At 48.5% G+C, this 21,001-nt stretch overlaps 1 protein-coding gene across 2 annotated transcripts in view; it reads left to right on the top strand.

The window, feature by feature from the left end:
• The first annotated feature begins 2,056 nt into the window (after positions 1–2,056).
• The window catches only part of FBLN7 (fibulin 7), a 57,134-nt gene continuing 38,189 nt past the window's right edge, over positions 2,057–21,001 (top strand). For both annotated transcript variants that reach the window (XM_027554512.1, XM_027554511.1), the window contains exon 1: positions 2,057–2,487. In XM_027554512.1, the coding sequence (XP_027410313.1) occupies positions 2,413–2,487 (75 nt within the window). In that variant the 5' untranslated portion in view covers positions 2,057–2,412. The remainder of the gene's footprint in view (positions 2,488–21,001) is intronic.

Below are 21,001 nucleotides of genomic sequence, written 5' to 3'. Positions count from 1 at the left end.
TGCAAAACGGAAATAATAGGACCCATTTTGCTGGGTTGTGAGGGGATAAACTAGAATATTCATGAAAAGCTTAATAGAGGATCTGGCATACAGCAGGTGCTCAAGAAATGTTGGTTCCTTCTTATGTCGTCCCCTTGCAGGACCATCAGAGTCAATTCAGGCAAAGGTTAGTTTGTGGAACCCGGAGTAGCCCGTGGCTTATTTTCACAGGCTGTTTGCTCTTGGTAGCCTTGGCAGGTATGGGTTGCGGAGGGCCTGTCTCGATGACCACAGGTCACGGGCTGTTGCAGACAGACCAGGGGCGGTACCGAGGGGGCAGTTGGACCTTAGCAGGGTCATTCAGACTGGACGCTAGAGCATGGGAGAGAAGCCAGCCGTAGGACAAGGGAAACAAACTGGTAAGTAGGAAAAAAAATCTGTGTTGAAACTTAGGAATGCTTGAGAAGTAAAGAAGTAGAGGAAGAAAAAGAAGGAGAAGAAGAAGGGGAATGAGAAGAGGAAAAGGAGGTGGAGGAAGAGAAAGAGAAGTGGGGAGCAAGGGAGAAAAAGCGAGAGAGAGAAAGGGATGAAGGAAGCCAGAAACCAGGAAAAACTCTGTTCCTGTAAACAAAATTTCTGAAATCCTATGACTGAATATTTAAGTATTTAAAATGTGGGATGAAGGTTGAAGGTAGCCTGTGCTGGAAATAGCCCTGCTCTGAAGACCCTTGAGTCTGCAAACCATAGACCAGTCACTCAGCCACTCCCAGCTTTCATTTTTTCATTGGTGAACTCAGGAGTGTCTTCAGGTCTGTGCATCCATTCAGAGGGCGCGGCAGGAGGAAGTTCTCAGGCACTAATGGCTCCAGCACAAGCAGGCTCAGGGCCGAGAAGCCTTGGTTTTGGGGGTGGCAGTTGCCATGTAAACATCAGGTGGGATAAAATACAAAATAAACACAGCCTCATTGACCAGAAGAAATTCTTCTCTAGAGGTGGAGGAGGGGAGAATACAAAGATGGGGACACTGGGCTTTGGCAAAGACAGCAAACATGAGCGCTGGAGGCAGAAATACCCCGATTTGCACAGGCTGTGGGTTCCGCCCGGGCTCCTTGGCCCCCTCCACCTGGACAGGGAGGAGCAGGGTGTTGTCCCGTGTCCTTCAAGCCGCCTCCCCAGGAGCGCAGGTAACAGTTCACGGGCGCGCTCTCCTTCCCCGGCGGGAAGGTGGCGGGGCAGCCCGCCCGGACTTCCTGGGTAGTGTCTGCCCAGGTGGCCAGCCTGCAGCAGGCCCCTCGTTTTCCCCAATTTCCCCCTCCGCCTTCCAAAAGAAAACAGTTCGGCTCTAAGGCTACGTAGCCTTTGAGCTCTGAATGGGCTCTGCTAAATGAAATTTGGAAACAGAAAAAATAGATTTGAGGTTTGGCCAGACTTGGTGTGCACCATTACATCTGCAGTGTTGCCTTCTGAAACATTCTTCCAGTAAGAACTTAAACAGTGTTTTCCAGGAGCTTGGAGCTGAGGCCATCTGGATCCTCCCACAGTCCCTGGATGCAGGGGGACTCAGACTGCTAATGTCTGTGCTTCCCAGCGGCGTGTCCCACCCAACCTCAGCAAAGCATCCAGTGTTCCCCTGCCTCCCAGTTCAAACTGTTTCTCCTTCCACTGGGGAGTGGAGGGCAGCAGATGAGGAGGGCTGCTGATTCTGAGTCACTGTGCTTGAGTGTTCTTGTACTCCGATAGCAGTTCTCGGGTGGAGAACTCGGTCTGAGTTCATTAAGTCCATCTCGCGCCCACACTAGTCCTGACTTCCGAGTGCCGGGGAGGAAAACGTCCGCGCGCGCGCGCTCTCTGAAGTTGGACAGACCTGGATTTGAATCTCGCTTGCCGCTGGATGAGGTCAGCCTCAGTGTCCCCGGGCTGGAAAGGGGCGGGTCAGGAGCGACCCGGCGCTGGGATGGGCTCCGGGGCTCCGCACGCACGTGTGCGCCGCCTCGGCCGCCTCCCCCGCGAGGGCGCTCGGGATGCCGGCGCTCGTCCTCTGCGTCGCGCCGGGCCTCCTCCGGGAGCCGCGCGGGTTGGGCGCGCTCCCAGGCGCATTCCTGGCCGGGCAGCCCCTCCTCCTCGGCTTTGGCCAAGGGGCCGGCGCCTCCCCGCCTCGCCGGGACTGTCTCGTGCAGGCGGCAGCGGACGCTGGTGGCCGCGGGAGCTCCAGGTCCGCGCGCGGCGCACCTGGATCCGGGACTGCGCCTCCCGAGCGCGGCGGGCCGAGCTGCGCTCCCGGGCTCCCGCTTTCCTCCCTACCCGAGCCGATCCGGACCGAGCGGAGCCCGGTTCCCCGCAGGGGCGGCCGCGGCATCGGTTGGGACAGCCTCGGCGGGGGCAGCAGACCAAGTTATCTCCCCTTCCCAAGCGGAAAGGTTCCGGTTGGCAAAGATGGTGCCCAAGTGTCCCCGGGCGCTCTTCCTTCTGCTGCTCTTCCTCGCCTGCCCCGAATCGCGGGCTTCCCAGGTCAGTGTCCCTCCCGCCAGTTCCCTGATTCTACTTGCAGGGGAGGCCACGCCGAGGCCGAAGGACCTTGGCTCGCCACATTCCACCGGAATGCTCGGACCGGGGGCTTGGAGCCAGGCTGGGACTGGGGTTCCGTTCCCGCATCTGTCATCGGATGCATCGCGGGCCAGGCGTCTGGGAGGACCCGGGCTGGTCTGAGCAGTTGGTGCGAAAGCCTCGGTCCGCTGAGGGAGAGAGAGACAGAGACAGACAGAGAGAAGGCTCTGCCTGAGAAGATCTCATGAGACGTTGGTCCTCCTCGGGTCTCCAGAAGAGCTCCCCGCTCACCGGATTAGAGTAGAGGATGTCCCCTGCCTCCAACTTCCAACACTTAAATTTCTAACCGAAATATCCTTCTTCCCACCAACTTTAAAAAACAAAACAAAACAAAACTTTTTTTTTTTTTTTTCTTTTAACACCAAAAACATTTTGTACTGGTGATATAGCCCTGGTGGCTCAGATGGTGAAGAATCTGCCTTCTTCTATGTGGGAGCCCCAGGCTCTATCCCTGGGTGGGGAAGATCCCCTGGAGGAGGGCATGGCAACCCTCCGCTCCAGTATTCTTGCCTGGAGTATCCCATGGACAGAGGAGCCTGGTGGGCTACAATCCATGGGATCGCAAAGAGTCTGACAGGACTGAGCAACTAACATCATAATAGCCAATTTAAGCGTGTGGCTCCCACCACCAACTTTCTTGGCAGTCCACAGCACTTCCCAGGCAGGGGTGGATGGGGAGGTGTCTGAAGCAGCTTCACTCTGAGCCTGGGGGACCTTAGATTTGGGACTAAGTTTCTTTCCCAAACTTATAGGCAGCTTTCCCTTAGGTTTTCTCTCCCTGACTTGTGGCTATTGGAATCCTGTTGGATTTATGTACTTGAACAGATTCACTTTTACATCAAGCAGCAAGGATTGATAGTAAAAATTAAGATAAAAATGCAGATTAAAGGGAGTTCCTTGATGGTCCAGTGGTTGAGACGCCTCACGTCCAAAGCAGGGGGAGCCATTTGGATCCCTGGTCAGGGAGCTAAGGTCCCACATGCTGCAGCAGTGCTGTAGAAAAAGAAAAAAGAATTCAGTTAAAAGTGCTCTTTCAAAGGTAAGACTCGACTGCTGAATTCCAAGCCAGCTATCACCAGACTGGTTCTGAAAACCTGAGACCCCCTCCATCTGTGACCACGTGTTCTATGAGTTGTGGGGCAGCTACCCTGACAATACCATCCACAGCAATAACAGTAATGGCAGTGCGCGTGTGTGTTCAGTCGCTCAGTCCTGTGTGACTCTTTGCGACCCCATGGACTGTAGCCTGCCAGGCTTCTCTATCAGTGGGATTTCCCAGGCAAGAATCCTGGAGTGGGTTGCCCGTTCGGAAGGAAAGCTTGCTGACTGACGGATGAACGCCTGTTTCTTTGCTAAGCATCTCCCATGCTCTTTATTCTCAGAGCAGCCTTGTGAGTTGGGAACTGTCACCACCCCCATTTTGCAGACGAGGGAGCTGAGGCCCAGGGAGATTGTGACTTACTCAGGGTCACACAGCCTCACCTCTGTTTTTGGGCTCTAAGCCTTTGCCCTTCTCCACAGACTCTCACCCATGAACTGAATATCTGAACCAAGCAGGCATATCGGTGGCCACTTAGAAGCCCTTGGGATGCAGGAAGGGAGAATTTAGTTCAGACCAAACTTGGTCCATCTTAGTGTGGAAGGGGGTGAGGTGCCAGGCCGCAGAAGGTCCCCACAAGGAACCCACCAAGCAGAACAATAGGGTTGCCCATTGCAGATTACAAAACAGAGCCTCAGGCCCAGAGTGCGAAGCCAGGAGCACACGGAGGTGCATCTCTTAGTTGGGCCCCCACCCCGGGCCAGCAGAGGGGGCAGGGTAGACAGGATGCTGGGGGGGCTCTGTCCTGCTGTTACTTGCTCTCTCAAGGTTACCTGGACAAAGTGAGACCCTGGGCAGTTCTCAGATGTTTGCAGCTGCTGTTCAAATAGGGAAGTAAGCTCTTTCAGGCTGTGTTCTTGGGGGAAGATCTGGGTCCCATCCCTTCCCTGCCATGTCCAGGCTTCCTCAAATTCCTTATCCTCTAAACCTTGATTTCTTTACCTGCAAAAGCACCTGCCTCACTGGGCTTGGTGAGAGGGAAAGGGAGCAGAAGGGATTCTCCATGAAGTTAGTTTAAAAAATCTAGTGAAACTGTCCTTTGCCCAAAGTCCTGTGTAGGTTGGGGAATCTCACCCCCAGTCCCTGTCTGGCTTTTCATCACATCTGTCCTGAGTCACTTTGAAAGACTTTTGAGATCTGCTGTTGGAGAACCGGTGGTCCTGGGAAAGGAGTGGAGGTTGAGCAGTGCGGGGATCCCATAAATGCAGGCCCTTTTCCAACACTGCTGCCCACTCTGTGGTCTCACCCTAGAAAGAGAGACAGCCTTGCAGGGGAGACAGGAAAGGAAGGGCACTTAACAAAGCCCCATGCCTCACCCTTCTCCCCCATGGTGGCCCTCAACCTCCTCAGTGGGATGCGGGTGCTGTAGTATTTCAGAATATTTCCCCCTCTCCCAAACCTCTCCTTGTGATCAATTGTCACAGGGTTCCAAAATGCACTGTTAGAGATTCATTCTTTTGACTGTCTACTCCCATTGGATACATTGCTTTTTGGAGTTTATTGGGGAAAAAATGTCTCTAGTGTACATTTCCATGATTTTAACTGTAGAGCTATGCTCTATGCTTGGCCATCTCCACCACAGTCAGGAGCCAGAACGGTTCCACCAATCCAGAATAACATCATGATGCCCCTATGTAGGCACATGTCTGCCCACTGCAGCCCCTGGCATCACTGATCTGTTCTTCATCATTATAGTTTTTCATCTTCATAATGTCATATAAATGGAAGTAAAAAGTACATAGACTTTGATTCTGACTTCTTTAACTTAGCGCAATGTATCCATGTCATTCTGGGAATGCACAGTTCCTTCCTATTGCTGGGTGGTGCTCCACTGTGTGGACATATCACAGTCAGCTCAGCCATTGAACTTAATGACTCCCATGCTGTCAATTCCAGTTTTCGGTGACTATGACTAGAGCTGCTATAAATATTCCCCATACAGCTTTTTGTGGAATGTAAACACTCATTTCTCTCGGGTAAATATCTAAGAGTGGGATTGCTGGGTCATTTGGTATCTTTAACTTTGTAAGAAGCAGCTAGGCTATATTCCATTCAGTTTTATCATTTTCAGGATCTTCCCTGGTAGCTCAGACAGTAAAGCGTCTGCCTACAATGCCTACCATGTGGGAGACCCGGGTTCAATCCCTGGGTGATCTCCTGGAGAAGGAAACGGCAACCCACTCCAGTATTCTTGCCCGGAAAATCCTATGGATGGTGGAACCTGGTAGGCTACAGTCCATGGGGTCCCAAAGAGTCGGACACGACTGAGATACTTCACTTTATCATTTTACATTCCTACCAGCAATGCATAGAAAGCCTAGTTACCCTGCATCTTCACCAGCACTTAATATTATTAGGTTTGTTTATTTGTCTCCAAGTCACTCTAATGGGTATGGAATGATGTCTTGTTTTGGTTTAAATGCCCATTTCGCTAATGATTGGTAATATTGGCATCTCTTCATGTGCTTATTTAACATTTGGATAGTCTACTGGGTGAAGTGTCTCTCCAGGCCCTCTGCCCGTTTTCCAAACGGGTGGTTTGTTTTCTTATGGTTAAGTTTTAAGTATTCTAATATTTTATATATTTTAATTAGAAATCCTTTTTTCAGGTGTGTGAGTTGCTAATATTTTCTGCAGCCTGTCTTTTAAAATTTTTATTAATTATTTTTTTATTTTTTAATTTTATATCAGAGTATAGTTGATTTACAATGCTGTGTTAGTCTCAGGTACACAGCAAAGTGATTTAATTATACATGTTCCTCTATCTGTTCTTTTTCAGATTCTTTTCCCATATGGATTATAACAGAGTATTGAGTGTAGTTCTCCATGCTCTACAGTAGGTCCTTGTTGGCTATCTATTTTATATGGAATAGTATGTGTATGTTAATCCCAAGCTTCTGCTTTATCCCTCTCCCCTCACTTTCCCCTTTACTAACCATACATTTGTTTTCTAAGTCTTTGAGTTTGTTTCTGTTTTGTAAATAAATTCATTTGTATCATTATTATTTTTAGATTGTACATGTAAGTAATATCATATGGTATTTCTCTGACTTCATTTAGGATGAAAATCTCTAGATCCATCCATGTTGCTACAAATGGCATTATTTCATTCACTGCATCTTGTCTCAACAGTGTCTTTTCCAGAGGAAAGGTTTTTAATGTTAATGAAGTCCAACTGATTAATTTTTTATTTTTATAGATTTTGCTTTTGGTTTTAAGTCTAAGAACTCTCTGACTTTGGATCATTAAAGTTTTCTCTTATGTTTTTTTTTTCTAAAATTTTTATAGTTTTGCTTCTTTACATTTTGATCTGTGATCTGTTTTGAGTTAATTTTTATATAAAGTGTGAAGTTTATGTTAAGATACATGTTTTTAAAGGCAATTCTCAATTGAAGGGGCTTCCCAGGAGGTAAAGAACCTGCCTGTGAATGCAAGAGATGTAAGACGTGTGGGTTCGATCCCTGGGTCTGGAAGATCCCCTGGAGGAGGGCATGGCAACCCACTCCAGTATTCTTGCCTGGAGCATCCAATGGAGCCTGGTGGGCTACCGTCCCTGGGGTCTCAAAGAGTTGGATATGACTAAGAACATACACATGTACATATGTGGCATTTTAATACTGGTTTTCCAATGACATGAAAATTACATGTCTTTCCATTTATTTGGATCTTCCTTGATTTTTTTCATCAGTATTTTAAAATTTTCAATGTGAATATGCTTTGTTAGATTTAAAATCTAAGTATTTCATCTTTGGAGCTATTTTAAGTAGTATTAGTTTTAAGATTTTTTCATTTCCAATGCTGTATTCCTAGACTACGGAAATTCAGTGGGCTTTTCTATGTTGACACGGTATCCTATGACTTTGTGGAACTCACTTATTAGCTATAGGGATTTCTTTTTGTAGATTCCCTCAGATTTTTTACATAAACAATCAGGTTATCTGTCAGTCAGTCAGTCAGTTCAGTCGCTCAGTCGGGTCCGACTCTTTGCGACCCCATGAATCGCAGCACGCCAGGCCTCGCTGTCCATCACCAACTCCCGGAGTTCACTCAGACTCACGGCCATCGAGTCAGTGATGCCATCCAGCCATCTCATCCTCTGTCGTCCCCTTCTCCTCCTGCCCCCAGTCCCTCCCAGCATCAGAGTCTTTTCCAATGAGTCAACTCTTCGCATGAGGTGGCCAAAGTACTGGAGTTTCAGCTTCAGCATCATTCCTTCCAAAGAAATCCCAGGGCTGATCTCCTTCAGAATGGACTGGTTGGATCTCCTTGCAGTCCAAGGGACTCTCAAGAGTCTTCTCCAACACCACAGTTCAAAAGCATCAATTCTTCGGCGCTCAGCCTTCTTCCCAGTCCAACAGGGGCAATTTTATTTCTCCCTTTTTTATACATGTGCCATTTATTTATTTGTTTAGCCTGATTACACTTATTAAACTTCTAATACTGTGTTGAGTAACAGCGGACATCCTTGCTGTGGGAAGGATGCGTTCAGCTTTTTTGTCTGTTTTTAAAATATTTATTTTATTTGTTTATTTGGCTGCACTGGGTCTCAGTTGCAACATGTGGGCTCTAGTTTCCTGATAAGGGATGGAACCCAGGCCCCCTACCTTTGGAGTGGAATGTCTTAGCCACTGGACCGCCAGGAATGTCCTGCATTTAGTTTTTTAATGTTAAGTGGGATGCTAGGCTGTAGGTCTTTGTAGAAGCCATTTGTCAGGTTAAGGTTTTCTAGCCATAGCTTAATAGAGTTTTTATTATAGTTCAGTTCAGTTCAGTAGCTCAGTCATGTCCGATTCCTTGCAACCCCATGGACTGCAGCACACCAGGCTTCCCTGTTCATCACCAACTCCCAGAGCTTACTCAAACTCATGTCCATTGAGTTGGTGATGCCATCTAACCATCTCATGTCCCCTTTTCCTCCTGCCTTCAATCTTTCCCAGCATCAGGGTCTTTTCAAATGAGTCAGTTCTTCACATCAGGTGGCCAAAGTATTGGAGATTCAGCTTCAGCATCAGTCCTTCCAATGAATATTCAGGACTGATTTCCTTTAAGATAGACTGATTAGAACTCCTTGCAGTCCAAGAGACTCTCAAGAGTCTTCTCCAACACCACAGTTCAAAAGCATCAATTCTTCAGTGCTCAGCTTTCTTTGTGGTCCATCTGTACATGACTACTGAAAAAACCATAGCTTTGACTAGACAGACTTTTGTTGGCAAAGTAATGTGTCTGCTTTTTAATATGCTGTCTAGGTTGGTCATAGCTTTTCTTCCAAGGAGCAAGTGTCTTTTAATTTTATGGCTGCGGTCACCATCTGCAGTGATTTTGGAGCCCAAAAAAATAAAAGTCTGACACTGTTTCCATTGTTTCCCCGTCTATTTACCATGAAGCGATGGAACCGGATGCCATGATCTTTCTGAACATTGAGCTTTAAGCCAACTTTTTCACTCTCCTCTTTCAATTTCATCAAGAGGCTCTTTAGTTCTTCGCTTTCTGCCATAAGGATGGTGTCATCTGCATATCTGAGGTTATTGATATTGCTCCCGGTAATCTTTATTCCAGCTTGTGCTTTACCCAGCCCAGCATTTTGCATGATGTACTCTGCATAAAATTAAATAAGCAGGGTGACAATATACAGCCTTGATGTACTCCTTTTCTGATTTGGAACCAGTCTGTTGTTCCATGTCCAGTTCTAACTGTTGCTTCTTGACCTGCACACAGATTTCTCAGGAGGCAGGTCAGGTGGTCTGGTATTCCCATCTCTTTTAAGAATTTCCAGTTTGTTGTGATCCACACAGTCAAAGGCTTTGGCATAGTCAATAAAGCAGAAGTAGATATTTTTCTGGAACTCTTTTGCTTTTTTGATAATCGAATGGATGTTGGCAATTTGATCTTTGGCTCCTCTGCCTTTTCTAAATCCAGCTTGATCATCTGGAAGTCCATGGTTCACGTATTGTTTTTGCTAGCATATGAGATGAATGCAATTGTGCAGTAGTTTGAGCATTCTTTGGCATTGCCTTTCTTTGGGATTGGAATGAAAACTGACCTTTTCCAGTCCTGTGGCCAGTGCTGAGTTTTCCAAATTTGCTGGCATATTGAGTGCAGCACTTTCACAGCATCATCTTTTATTATTGTGATATTATAGCATCATCACAGCATGTTTTATTATAAATGGATGCTAAATCTTATCACATGCTTTGTCTCCCTCAACTGATATGATCTTGTGGTTATTCTTCAGTCTGTTATTAAAGTGGATAACATTGATTGACTTTTTTAAATTGAATTAAAAACTTTAATTGTAGTATAATTGATTTACAATGTCATGTGATTTTCTAATTTTGAAACCAGCCTTGCACTCCCAGATAAACCCTAATTGAATCATGTCATCTTATACACCGTATATATTTCTGGATTCTGCTCGCTAATGTTTTGTGAGAATTCTTGTATCTTGTTGATGAGGGATATGATATATAGCAGGGGTCAGCAAACTATAGCCCATGAAACATATCCAGCCCACTGGGGCTCAAATCTGGCCACGCTGATTCCCTTACATGTCAGCATCACTGCTTTTTGTACTACAACTGTACAGGTGAGTAGTTGCAACAGAGACTATGGGCTGCAAAGTTGGAAAATTTGACTCTCTGGCCGTGTTTCTACAGACAATTTGCTGACCCCTCGTCTGTGTATTTCTTTTCCTGTCTTTGCCTGGGTGCGTTACCATAACACTGGCTTCCTAAAATGAACTGTGAGTTGTCCCCTTCTTTCTGTTTTCCGGAAGAGACTATGTAGAGGTGGTGTCAGTTCCTCTTGCAGTGTTTGATAGAATTGACCAATGAAACCATGTGGGCTTGGAGATTTCTTTTCTGGAAGATTCTTAACTATGGATTCAGTTTCTTTGACAGGTACAAAACTCCTTCAGGTAGCTTTTTTTTTTCTTGGGAGGGGATTTTTGGTAGTTTGTGGCTTTCAAGAAATGGTCCCATAGTCCTCTCTCTCTTTCTCTTGAGGCAACTGTTTTCAAATGCCCTGGAAATTATTCCACATTTCTAAGTAATTGATCTCCTGTGATGACAGATGAGTACTTTGTTCCATTGTTTGCTACAGAGCCAAGTAACCTACCATGATTAATTTTCTTTCTTGTGTAACTTTTTGGTTTTCCTCAAAGTTTTTCTCCTTTGCCCCATCCGTCCTCTACATGAGCACAGTAGTTTCCAAAAACCTCTTGCCTGGTCCCTATTCTGCCGGGCTCCTTGCCCCTGGATTCCAGTTTTGCTGAACCTTCTCTGGGCTCATAGCCCTGCGGCTACCCAGGGACTTTGGCCTGGACTGGAGTTTACGTTTTCTGGATCATATGCCTTCCTCTTTCTTGGCTTCTTCCCTTGTTTTTTTGAACACATTGTCAGGAAAATGATGATTTAATTCACTCTCCTTGTCTTTCCCAAGTCACTTTCGTACTGTAGACGTTACGCTTGTCCTTCTTTGAAACTTTAAAGCAGACAATGGTAGCACCATTATCCTCATGCTGTAGACAGGGAGCCTGATGCACCTGAGACAGTAGCAACTGAATCCTTGTATTAGGATCAGAGCCTGAGGGAGCAGCGAGAGGGAGGAAAGATGCCCCCACCCACCGAACCCCACTGACGGAGGCGGAGGGAAAGAAGGCGGCGCGGGTTCCGTGCCTACTCCCCGAATTAGATGCAGAAGGGTGGAAACATGCGAATTTGAACATGTTCCATCCTGGGGTAGTGTTGTTATCAAGCAGCGTTCTTGGCCTTCCCCAATCAACAGAAATTGACTAGAGCCCAGACAAGGCCAGACAAGGCTTTGTGGGGCCCTGCTGCAGCAGGTGGGATCAAGAACAAGTGACAAGTTCCCTTGCTCACTCGCTCCCCAGGGGAATGGGGAAGCTTGTTCCTTATACGGGGGTGTAGGTAGGAGTGTGGCCAGGGGTCAGGTGGGACGGTGGCTTAGGTGCTCTGCCCACCCCTCTGGTGGTGTGGAGTGCAGACGGCATGCACAGTACCCTGCTTTTGCTCCAGGCTCCTCAAAAGTGGCAGTCGGGCCTTTTGGTCTCTGTACCCAGAATTTGCCCCAGCTGTGCATGCACGCAGTTATTTTTAGTCTCATACAGCTTCTTTGTATTTCCCTACTCAAGGAGAGTTGTTTCCAGCGCTGCAGGGTCCCAGGTCCCAGTCTGTCTCAGTTGTGGTCAGTTTATCAATTTCAATTCTGTTGCCTATTTAGACAGATAACCTGGGGCGGCCTGGAGCCTTGGTCGGGATGGATTGTTGTTCATTTCGGAGCTCACTGTGAAAGAACACCATGCTTGATTAGAGAGGTATCTGCCATGCTCGTAGCACCAGGAGTATTTGCCAACCCTGCTGCGCAGTTTTATAACCAGTCCTTGTATTAGAGGGCTTCCCCGGTGGTGCTAGTGGTAAAGAATCTGAGTGACAAATGCAGGAGAGGCAAGAGACTTGGGTTCGATCCCTGGGTCTAGAAGATCCCCTGGAGGAGGAAATGGCAACCCACTCCAGTATTCATGCCTGGAGAATCCCATGGACAGAGGAGCCTGGCGGGCTACAGTCCATGGGGTCACAAAGAGTCAGACACAACTGAGCGACTGATCTGTTTTAGAAGGATACGTGGAGATGAACCACAGCTACTGGGATGTGTGAATCATTCAAATCGAAAATGAGTTATTTCACAAAACACATATTTGATGCCTGCCACGGTCCATGGGCTTCCCTGGTGGCTCGCATGGTAAAAAATCATGTGATTGATATGTGGGAGACCCGGGTTCGATTCCTGGGTCAGAAAGATCCAACTGAAGAAGGGCATGGCTGCTCACTCCAGTATTCTCACCTGGGAAATCCCATGGACAGAGGAGCATGGTGGGCTACAGTCTGTGGAGTTGCAAAGAGTCAGACACGACTAGGTGATTGACACTTTCACTTTCACGGCCCATTCACCAAGAACTAAACAGACAAGGATCCTGCATTTGGTTCTGATCCAGCTGCTCTGGGTCTGGAACTGGCTGATCAAGTCACCAGTTTGAGCAGGACTCAGCTCAGCTGTTCTGCTCACGGGCTCCAGGCTCCACTCTCTAGGCCTGGGCTCCTCTTGGTCTGTGGACAGCTGCTGGGTTAGCCAGGGCTGGGTGGTCCAGGGTGCCTCTGCTCCATGGAGTCCCCCATCCTCCAGCAGGCTGGCCTGGGCTTTCTGCACTTTGGAAAGCGGCTGAGGGCTAAGGCCAGCAGGATGCACCAGACTTCTTGAGACGCTGGTCTGCCATGGAGCTAACATTTCGGTTTCAGTCAGGCGGGGTGGGGCCAACAGATCAGGAGACAGTGCCGGGGAAAAGATAGCATGTTATTAACACTTAGAGTTCTCGAGAGAAGAGGGTCACAGAGAAAACATCAGGCAGAGACAGGGATGGAAACTTTGGGAAAGCCTGTACTGGGGGTCTTGAGACAGGGTAAGAACACTAGAGTTAGGACTGGCTAGTTGGAATAATGTGAGTGAGATGGCAGTATAGGGCTGTTCCTAGTTGATGGACCCTGGGGTTGTTGGGGGGGCGTGGCTAGGGTGGGGTGTTAGTGTCTCACAGGTGTCAGACCAGATAATCAGGGGGATGGGCTCAGCTTTGGTTGGTTTGCCACCTAAGGTGTGCTGGGCACGGGCAAGGAGGGTGTTGTGTTGTTTGCTGCCTCTAGGAATTTGCTAGCCACGCCGCCCCCCCCACCCCCCTGCTGAGGAACAGTCTGTGCCAAGTCACACAGCCCCAGATGTCAAAACATCAGATTCAGAAACTAGACAATAAGGTTAATCCAGAGCCAGGCTTGGAACTGGTATATCGCTTCCAGTGTGTTCTGCTGGCCAAAGCAAGTCACAAGACCTGCCCGTATCCGGAGAAGGGAAAACAGATGACGACCCCCTGGATGGGAAGACCAGAAGAGCCTCTTGCAGGGAGGGCGAGATTGCCATTCTGCAGACCTTCATGAGTACTGATCCAGGGATTCACTCCCCACAGGCACAGGGTTTAGACAAATGGGTGGGCTCAGGGTGAGGATGGGTGACCGGAAGGCCATCCTGGCATTTCCCCTTTCTCCAGCAGCCTCCATCTTTCCTCGGCACCTTCAGGAGTGTGACTCTTTCCCAGTCCTGTCAAGGACTGCCCTGATCGCAGTGAAGAGCGGAGATCCCTTTGCTCCGCTGGGGCAGTTTCTAGCCCTCAGGGGCATTGGTCAGTGCAGGCTGAGGTGTGGACTGGAGGTGACCAGCTGGGGAAGGAGACAGTGCACTGGGTCCTTGGGCTGGGCTGGAGTCTTCCAGGTAGGAACTGATGCCCTCCTAGGCCTGCTCACCCTGGCGGGTCCTGTTTGACACCTGCCTTGATTCTTGGCAGAACCAGCCAGTGCCTGTGGAGCGCTCGCCCTGCCACTGGGGCACCAGTCCCCTTACAAACGGCCACCCTGACCTGCCTCCTTGTCAGCTGCCCCAGGAGGAGTGTCTGTCTGCTGAGTGGCACCGGAGACTGGATGATGCCCCTCATCAGCAGGGACAATGGCGGGACTGCCAGGTTTCTACAGACTTTCCCCAGGCTTATGCAGCCCTGGGGCCACAGGGCAGACTCCCTGGGTGGATAGGACCTTCTTTGTCCTTTCAAAGACTCCACCCAGTTTTTCCTGCTTCTTTGGGACTGCCTGAAACTTAAAATAAGGACATCACAGACTTTTTCATTTAAAAGAAAATTGTCATTTAGTTGCCCAGTCATGTCTGACTCTTTGCGACCCCGTGGACTGTGGCCCCCCAAGCTCCTCTGTCTGTGGAATTTTCCAGGCAAGAATACTGGAGTGGGTTGCCATTTCCTTCTCCAGGGGATCTTTCCGACCCAGGGATCAGGGTCTTCTGCACTGCCGGTGGATTCTTTACCGTCTGAGTCACTAGGGAAGCCTGTAACACACGAGTACCTGCAGGCAAAAAAAGACAAAACACAAAACTACTTTCAGAAAAACATCAGACACCTTCAGTCATTTACACTGTAATGTGAAAACATACAGACTTGTCAGTATCAGCTTGGAGCTCTTTCTCTGACTGCGTAATTAGAGGTTTTACCTTCCCAGCAGGAATCTAACTAGTAAGATAATGTGCTCATTCAACAAGTATGTCTGGAGAGCCTGTCCTGCCAGGTGATGTCCTGGGTCTGCGGAGGCAGCCTGTCTGTGTTCCGGCTCCCACTCCTCCTGGCTGAGTGACCTGGGGCAAGTTCCTGCCTCCTGTGAGTCAGCGCTGTCCTCTGAGATCCCTGTCTCATGGGGCTATAGGAAGGACAACGTGAATGACACTCAAAGAACAGATCCCAGTACGTGCCTCGCCAAGCATGCAGAGAAAAACCAGACAGACCTGGAAATATCCAGCGGCAGACAGTGGAAATGGGGTGTGTCCTGGAGGGTGGCCAGGAGGCTGCCCCACACTCAGTAGGCAGGTAAGGGCTCTTCGAGAAGGGCGCTTCTAGTGAAAGTGGGAAGACTGACTTTCAAGGACCAGGGCCAGACTCTGGACAGAGCAAAGGGCCAGTGCACAGGCCCTGCGGTCGAAATGAACTTGCTAAGGTTTGTGGAAGCTAAGGGCTCCCCAGGTGGCAGTAGCGGTGAAGAACCTGCCCGCCAGTGTCGGAAACATAAGAGACCTGGGTTCGATCCCTGGGTCAATGGAGAAGATCCCCTGGAGAAGGAAATGGCAACCCACTCCAGTATTCTTGCCTGGAGAATTCCGTGGACAGAGGAGCCTGGGGGGCCACAGTCCATAGGGTAGCAAGGAGTTGGACAAGACTAAAGCGACTTCACATGCAGCACAAGGTGTGTGGAGAAACACAGAGGTCTGAATATTGGAACCCAGAAGGTGTCCGATCTGGGCACTGTTGGAGGTGGCAGGGCTTGATCACACAACGTTGGAAGCAGAATAATGCTCCCCCCTCCAAGATATCTATGTTCTTATCCAGGGAATCTAAGAATCTTACCCTGATTTTAGCCCAGCAAGACCCATGTTGGAGTTCTGACCTACCAGACTGTAAGATAATAAATGTGTTGTTTTAAGTGGCCGGATTTATGTTGATTTGTTAGAGCAGCAACAGGAAAAGAATCCACCCTGTCAGTGACGTGGAGAGGAGTCTGCCTTTATTTTCATGGGTGGGGAGCCACTGGCGGGTGGAAACAAGGAAGTGATGCAGTGTGGCCTCTGACCTCTGTCTTCGGGAAGCTTAGATTGCAGGAGGGCCCGGGAGGAGCAGGTGGGACACAGGTCCAGGACAGGATGGTTTTCATCTCACGTCTACCTGCTCACCCAGCAATGCTTGGGATTTTTCATTAGGGAGGGTAGAAAGATCTGAATATACACCACATCTGTTATTCAGCCCTTCACAACCGTGCAGATGAATTTCTCTAAGGGCGGGACTTCTGAAGCTCCTCCTCTCACGCGTGGCCACGCCCACCGCGGCCAGCCCATCCTTCCCTTACCTTCCACCTGTGCTGGCGGCAAAGACCAGGCCCCCGTCCCCCTCCACCTCTTTGCATCAGCCCCAGGAGACCAGGTCAGATCCAGATTATTCACTTTCACAGGTCTCAGAAATCTGGGGTCATGTGTAAATGTGCACACGCCTGGGCCGACGTTCCATGTGTGTTGGGAGAGGGCTGCTGGGGCACTGAGAGGGTCCTCTGGCAAACTGGGGCCTCCTCTGAGCCCTTCATCCTGGTTCTTTCGGGCTGAAGAAATGGGCACAGTGTGCTCTTCAGAGGGTGGACTGGACGCGGTGTGGCAGGGAAGGTAGCCCCACCATCCATCAGCCAGATACCCTGAGCCTCAGTTTCTCTAAGCTGTGAAATGGCTAGGCCATGGTGCCCAAATATTTGGTGAAACACCAGTCCTGATGAAGCTATTTTTTAGATGTGATGAGTGTTAATTGTAGACTTTGAGTAAAGCAGGTTACCTTCCATAAGGAGGGTGGGCTTCATCCCAAAGACTGAGGTCCTGGGAGAAGGAGGGCATTCTGCCTTCAGACAGCCTTTGGATATGCAACACCAGCTCTTCCCAGGTCTCCAGCCCCCAACACTGCAGGAGCCAATTCCTTAAATCTCTCTCTTTCTCACTCTCTCACTACAGGAGATGTGCATATATTGAGTTGGCTCAAAAAATTCATTAGGGTTTTTCCGTAAGATGTTATGGAAAAATCTGAATGAACTTTGGGGCCAACCCAATACAATTGGTTCTCCTTGATTCTGTTTTTCCTGGAGAACCCTAAGATAATGGCCTTGGGCAACTGCCCCCTAAAATTCCCCCACTTCCCCCAGAAGTGTCCTTTCTTTCCTCTTCAGCGGTTGCTGGGTCAAGGTCACAGGGATGAGAAAAGTCAGGGAGTTATAACCTGCTTCTGATTTGGTCTAAAGTTAAAAAAAAAATCTTTCAGAGAAAAAAAACATGTGTGAATTCTACATGACTCACATGCAGAGGGCCTCAAGCCTTGGCTAGCAGGCACACGCTTGGCAAGTGTGCTCTATCCTTTCATAGACCTAAAGTCATCAAAACATCTGTGTTCCCATTAACAACATGCTGACGTGACGCATAGCTGTGGCTTAGAGGAAACCAATGCAAGACAGCCCATCCGAGGTCCAAGGGGTCATCTGCAGCCGCCTGAAGGGGCCTGGGGTTCTGTTGTCACTGAGGTGGCTTTTAGAAATAGTCTCCTTGCCAAGACTGATGTGAGGATGGCCATCAAGCCAGGTCACGTGAGAACAGAGCCTCAAGGACACCTCCACCCACCAATCTGGCATGCCCTGGCACTTCAGTGCTTTGAGAACTGGGCTTCACTTGTAAACTGAGCCCAGGCGGCAAGGAGGCCTGGATGGGGTGGGAGGGTCCACCCACCGAGTTCTGGCACGGGGCTGCAATGAGCTGGGCACACAAACTGTCTTTGTCTGTGTCCAACCCTGGGCCAACAGGTGGGGTCTCTGAGCTGCTTAGTCTCCCAGGAACAGGAGTGTTTAACCTCTGTAGTATCCCCACCAGATCCATCAGAATGAATGTTGTAAGAGGATGAGTTGGAAAGAAGATAGGCAAGACTTTCCCTGGATGTGGCGTGGGGTGGATGGAGTACAGTTCTTTGACCTCCTTGCTTCCAGAAGCCTTAGACCCAGCCCCCTCCCACCTGGCTGTCAACATTGGCTGGTGTGTTCTGGAACCATCTCTGCCACCTCCACCCCAGCTCGGAAAGAGCGGGTGGAATGACTGCTGTTGCTACTCCTCTCTCTGCTTCTGGTCTTCTCTGCAAACATCACTCTCAGTGTTTAAATTCACTGGAAGGCCCAGTGCTCTGAAGGAGACTTTGATATCAGAAATGGGAAATCTTGATCTTCTTCTCCTCGAGGATGGGAGAGTTTCACTGAATGTCTTTTCTTGGTCCCATTATAAATAATTTATTAATTCACAGAAATGAGAACTAATTTTCATTATTTATTGTCAACAGCCTATGCTAAGCATGGATGGAGACCAGTATTGAAAGGATGCAAATTTAGGCCATTTGAGGAGCTCTTTGAGAAGAATATTAAAAGTGAGGGTCCTAGGGACTTCCCTGGTGGTCCAGTGGTTAAGACTGGGCTTCCAGTGCAGGGGGTGCGTGTTTGATCCCTAGTTGGGGAACTAAGATCCCATATGTGCATGGTGTGGCCAAACAGTAAAAATTTTAAAAAGTGGGGTCCTGGAAGAGACCTGGGAAAGTGGGGGCCCTAAGATAGGCCTTCCTTCCCTGGTGTGGACCCCTCTCTTGTCGGCCCCATCCAGACTTGACCTTCACCCAGTCACAGCCTTGGTGAGCCTTCCCACCTGAGTGGGAGGTTCTTTTTCACAGTTAGGGTCTGGCACCCTGAGATGGGAAGCCAGCAGTCGCCATGGCGGGGCCAGGCTGAAATGCAGGTGGGTGACACCAGATGGTCCAGCCTGTTTCTTGTCCCGCAGCCTTGCAGGCCCTTGAAGCCCCTCAAAGCCCCCTTGCCTACGTTTACAGAGAAGGAAATGGTCTGTTCCCTGTGTGGCTTCTCTCGGCCGAAAGCACATACTGATGATGGGCATGGGAGGGGAAGTGGGCAGACAAACGGAAGTGGACCGAAAAGAACACAGAGGAACCGAAGCAGACTGAGGTGCAGGGTCTGACTTTTGCTCTGTTCGTTGGTGTGGAAACCAACAACTTGGAGCCAAGAATAAAGAACTAATGCGGGGCCTGCATCCATGGTCCAGCAACTGTCAGGTGACACCTTTGCGTGTGTGAGTGTATATCTGATCCAAATGTTAAAACCACACTAAACGTGAACAGTGGTTGTCTGTGGTCATGGGACTTGTCCTTCGTTCTGATGTGTTCTTCTGGATTTTGAGTGGTTTTGCAGAAAGTATGCTTTATTTTTCTGACCAAGCAAATAGACAAAGTTTTCTCAGTTTGACAAGGAAGGATGCTTAGGTTCTCAGCCCCCACCTCGTGACTTCACTTGTCCCCGTATGTCCATATAATGCAGACCTCTTGAGCCCTTGACTCGATCTGAAGGTTTCTAGCCTATCCCCTGCTCTGCAGATGAATTCAGTTATGCCATTGCTGAGGTCCCTACAGGCGACAGATTCTGAGCGTGGTGCCCATGGGCTCCATTTCTAGCAGTTTGGGATCAAGGAGCTGGCCTGTTAGTAGCAGCGGCTGCATAAACCCATTAAACCTCAAGCAATCATTCTTTCCACTGCTCTGGCACCCTGGTTCTGCCCCTGCCAAGCTAGCTTGCCAAGAGGACAAGGATCTCCCTTCTTTTCCCCTTGTGAACTTCATTTTTCCTCCCTCTTCCAGTTTTATTGAGATAAAATTACATAATATAATATAAATGTGTGATAGCATTGTATTAGTCCAAGATATGGGGCGTCCCCAGTGACTCTAGTGGTAAAGAATCCGCCTGCCAGTGTAAGAGAGGCAAGAGATATGGGCTTGATCCCTAGGTCAGGAAGATCTCCTGGAGGACGAAATGGCAACCCATTCCAGTGTTCTTGTCTGGAAAATGCCATGAACAGAAGAACTGGGCTGGTTACAGTCCTTGGGGTCGCAAAGAGTCAGACACGAATAAGCACACATGCACACCACACGGTCCAAGGTATATACAAAACAATGATTTGATATACATATATATTGTGAAATGATCACCACAGTAAATTTAATTAACACCCATCACCTCACATAGTTGCAGTTTTTTTCTCATGATGGGAGCTTTTGAGATCTGTTCTTTTAAGAGACTTTCCTGGTAGTCTGGTGGTTAAGACTCTGTACTTCCAATGCAGGTCCCACAGGCTGCGTGGCCAAAAAAAAATCTACTCTCATCAACTTTTAAAAAATTCATTAATTTATTTACCTTTGGCTGTGCTGAGTCTTCATGGCTAGTGGACATTAAAGTTGTTCGCATGTCTTAGCTATTGAAAATAACACTGCAGTGGGCATGGGGGTGTGTATTACCTTTTCAAGATATAACTTTGTTTCCTTTGGAATTCCTAGATCATCAATTCAGTTCAGTCGCTCAGTTGTGTCCGACTCTTTGCGACCCCATGGGCTGTAGCACGCCAGGCCTCCCTGTCCATCACCAACTCCTTCAGTTTACCCAAACTCATGTCCATGGAGTCTGTGATGCCATCCAACCATCTCATCCTCCGTCGTCCCCTTCTCCTCCTACCTTCAATCTTTCCCAGCATCAGGGTCTTTTCAAATGAGTCAGCTCTTTGCATCAGGTGGCCAAAGTATTGGAGTTTCAGCTTCAGCATCAGTGCTTCCAATGAATATTCAAGGCTGGTTTCCTTTAGGGTGGACTGGTTGGATTTCCTTGCTAGATCATATGGTAGTTCTATTTTTAATTTTTTTAAGTAAACTCCAATCTGTTTTCCATTGTGGCTGCACCAATTTACTTTCCCACAAACAGGGAATGAGGGTTCACATTTCTCCACATCTTCACCAATACTTGTTATTTCTTGTTTCTTCTATAATAGCCATTCAACAGGAATGCGGTGATACTTATTGCGGTTTTGATTTGCATTTCTCTGATGATTAGTCATGTTGAGCATCTTATTATTTACCTGTTGGCCATCTTTGGAATGTCTTCTTTGGAAAAACTATTCAGAACCTCTGCCCATGTTAAAATCAGGTTTTTGTTTCAGTTCAGTTCAGTCACTCAGTTGTGTCCAACTCCTTGAGACCCCATGGACTGCAGCATGCCAGGCTTCCCTGTCCTTCACCAACTTGAGTTGGAGCTTGCTCAA

This window comes from Bos indicus x Bos taurus, chromosome 11 (assembly GCF_003369695.1).
Source record: "Bos indicus x Bos taurus breed Angus x Brahman F1 hybrid chromosome 11, Bos_hybrid_MaternalHap_v2.0, whole genome shotgun sequence".
NCBI lineage: Eukaryota > Metazoa > Chordata > Mammalia > Artiodactyla > Bovidae > Bos > Bos indicus x Bos taurus.
Note: the sequence above shows the minus strand (reverse complement) of the source record. Positions and strands in the feature narration are given on the sequence as shown.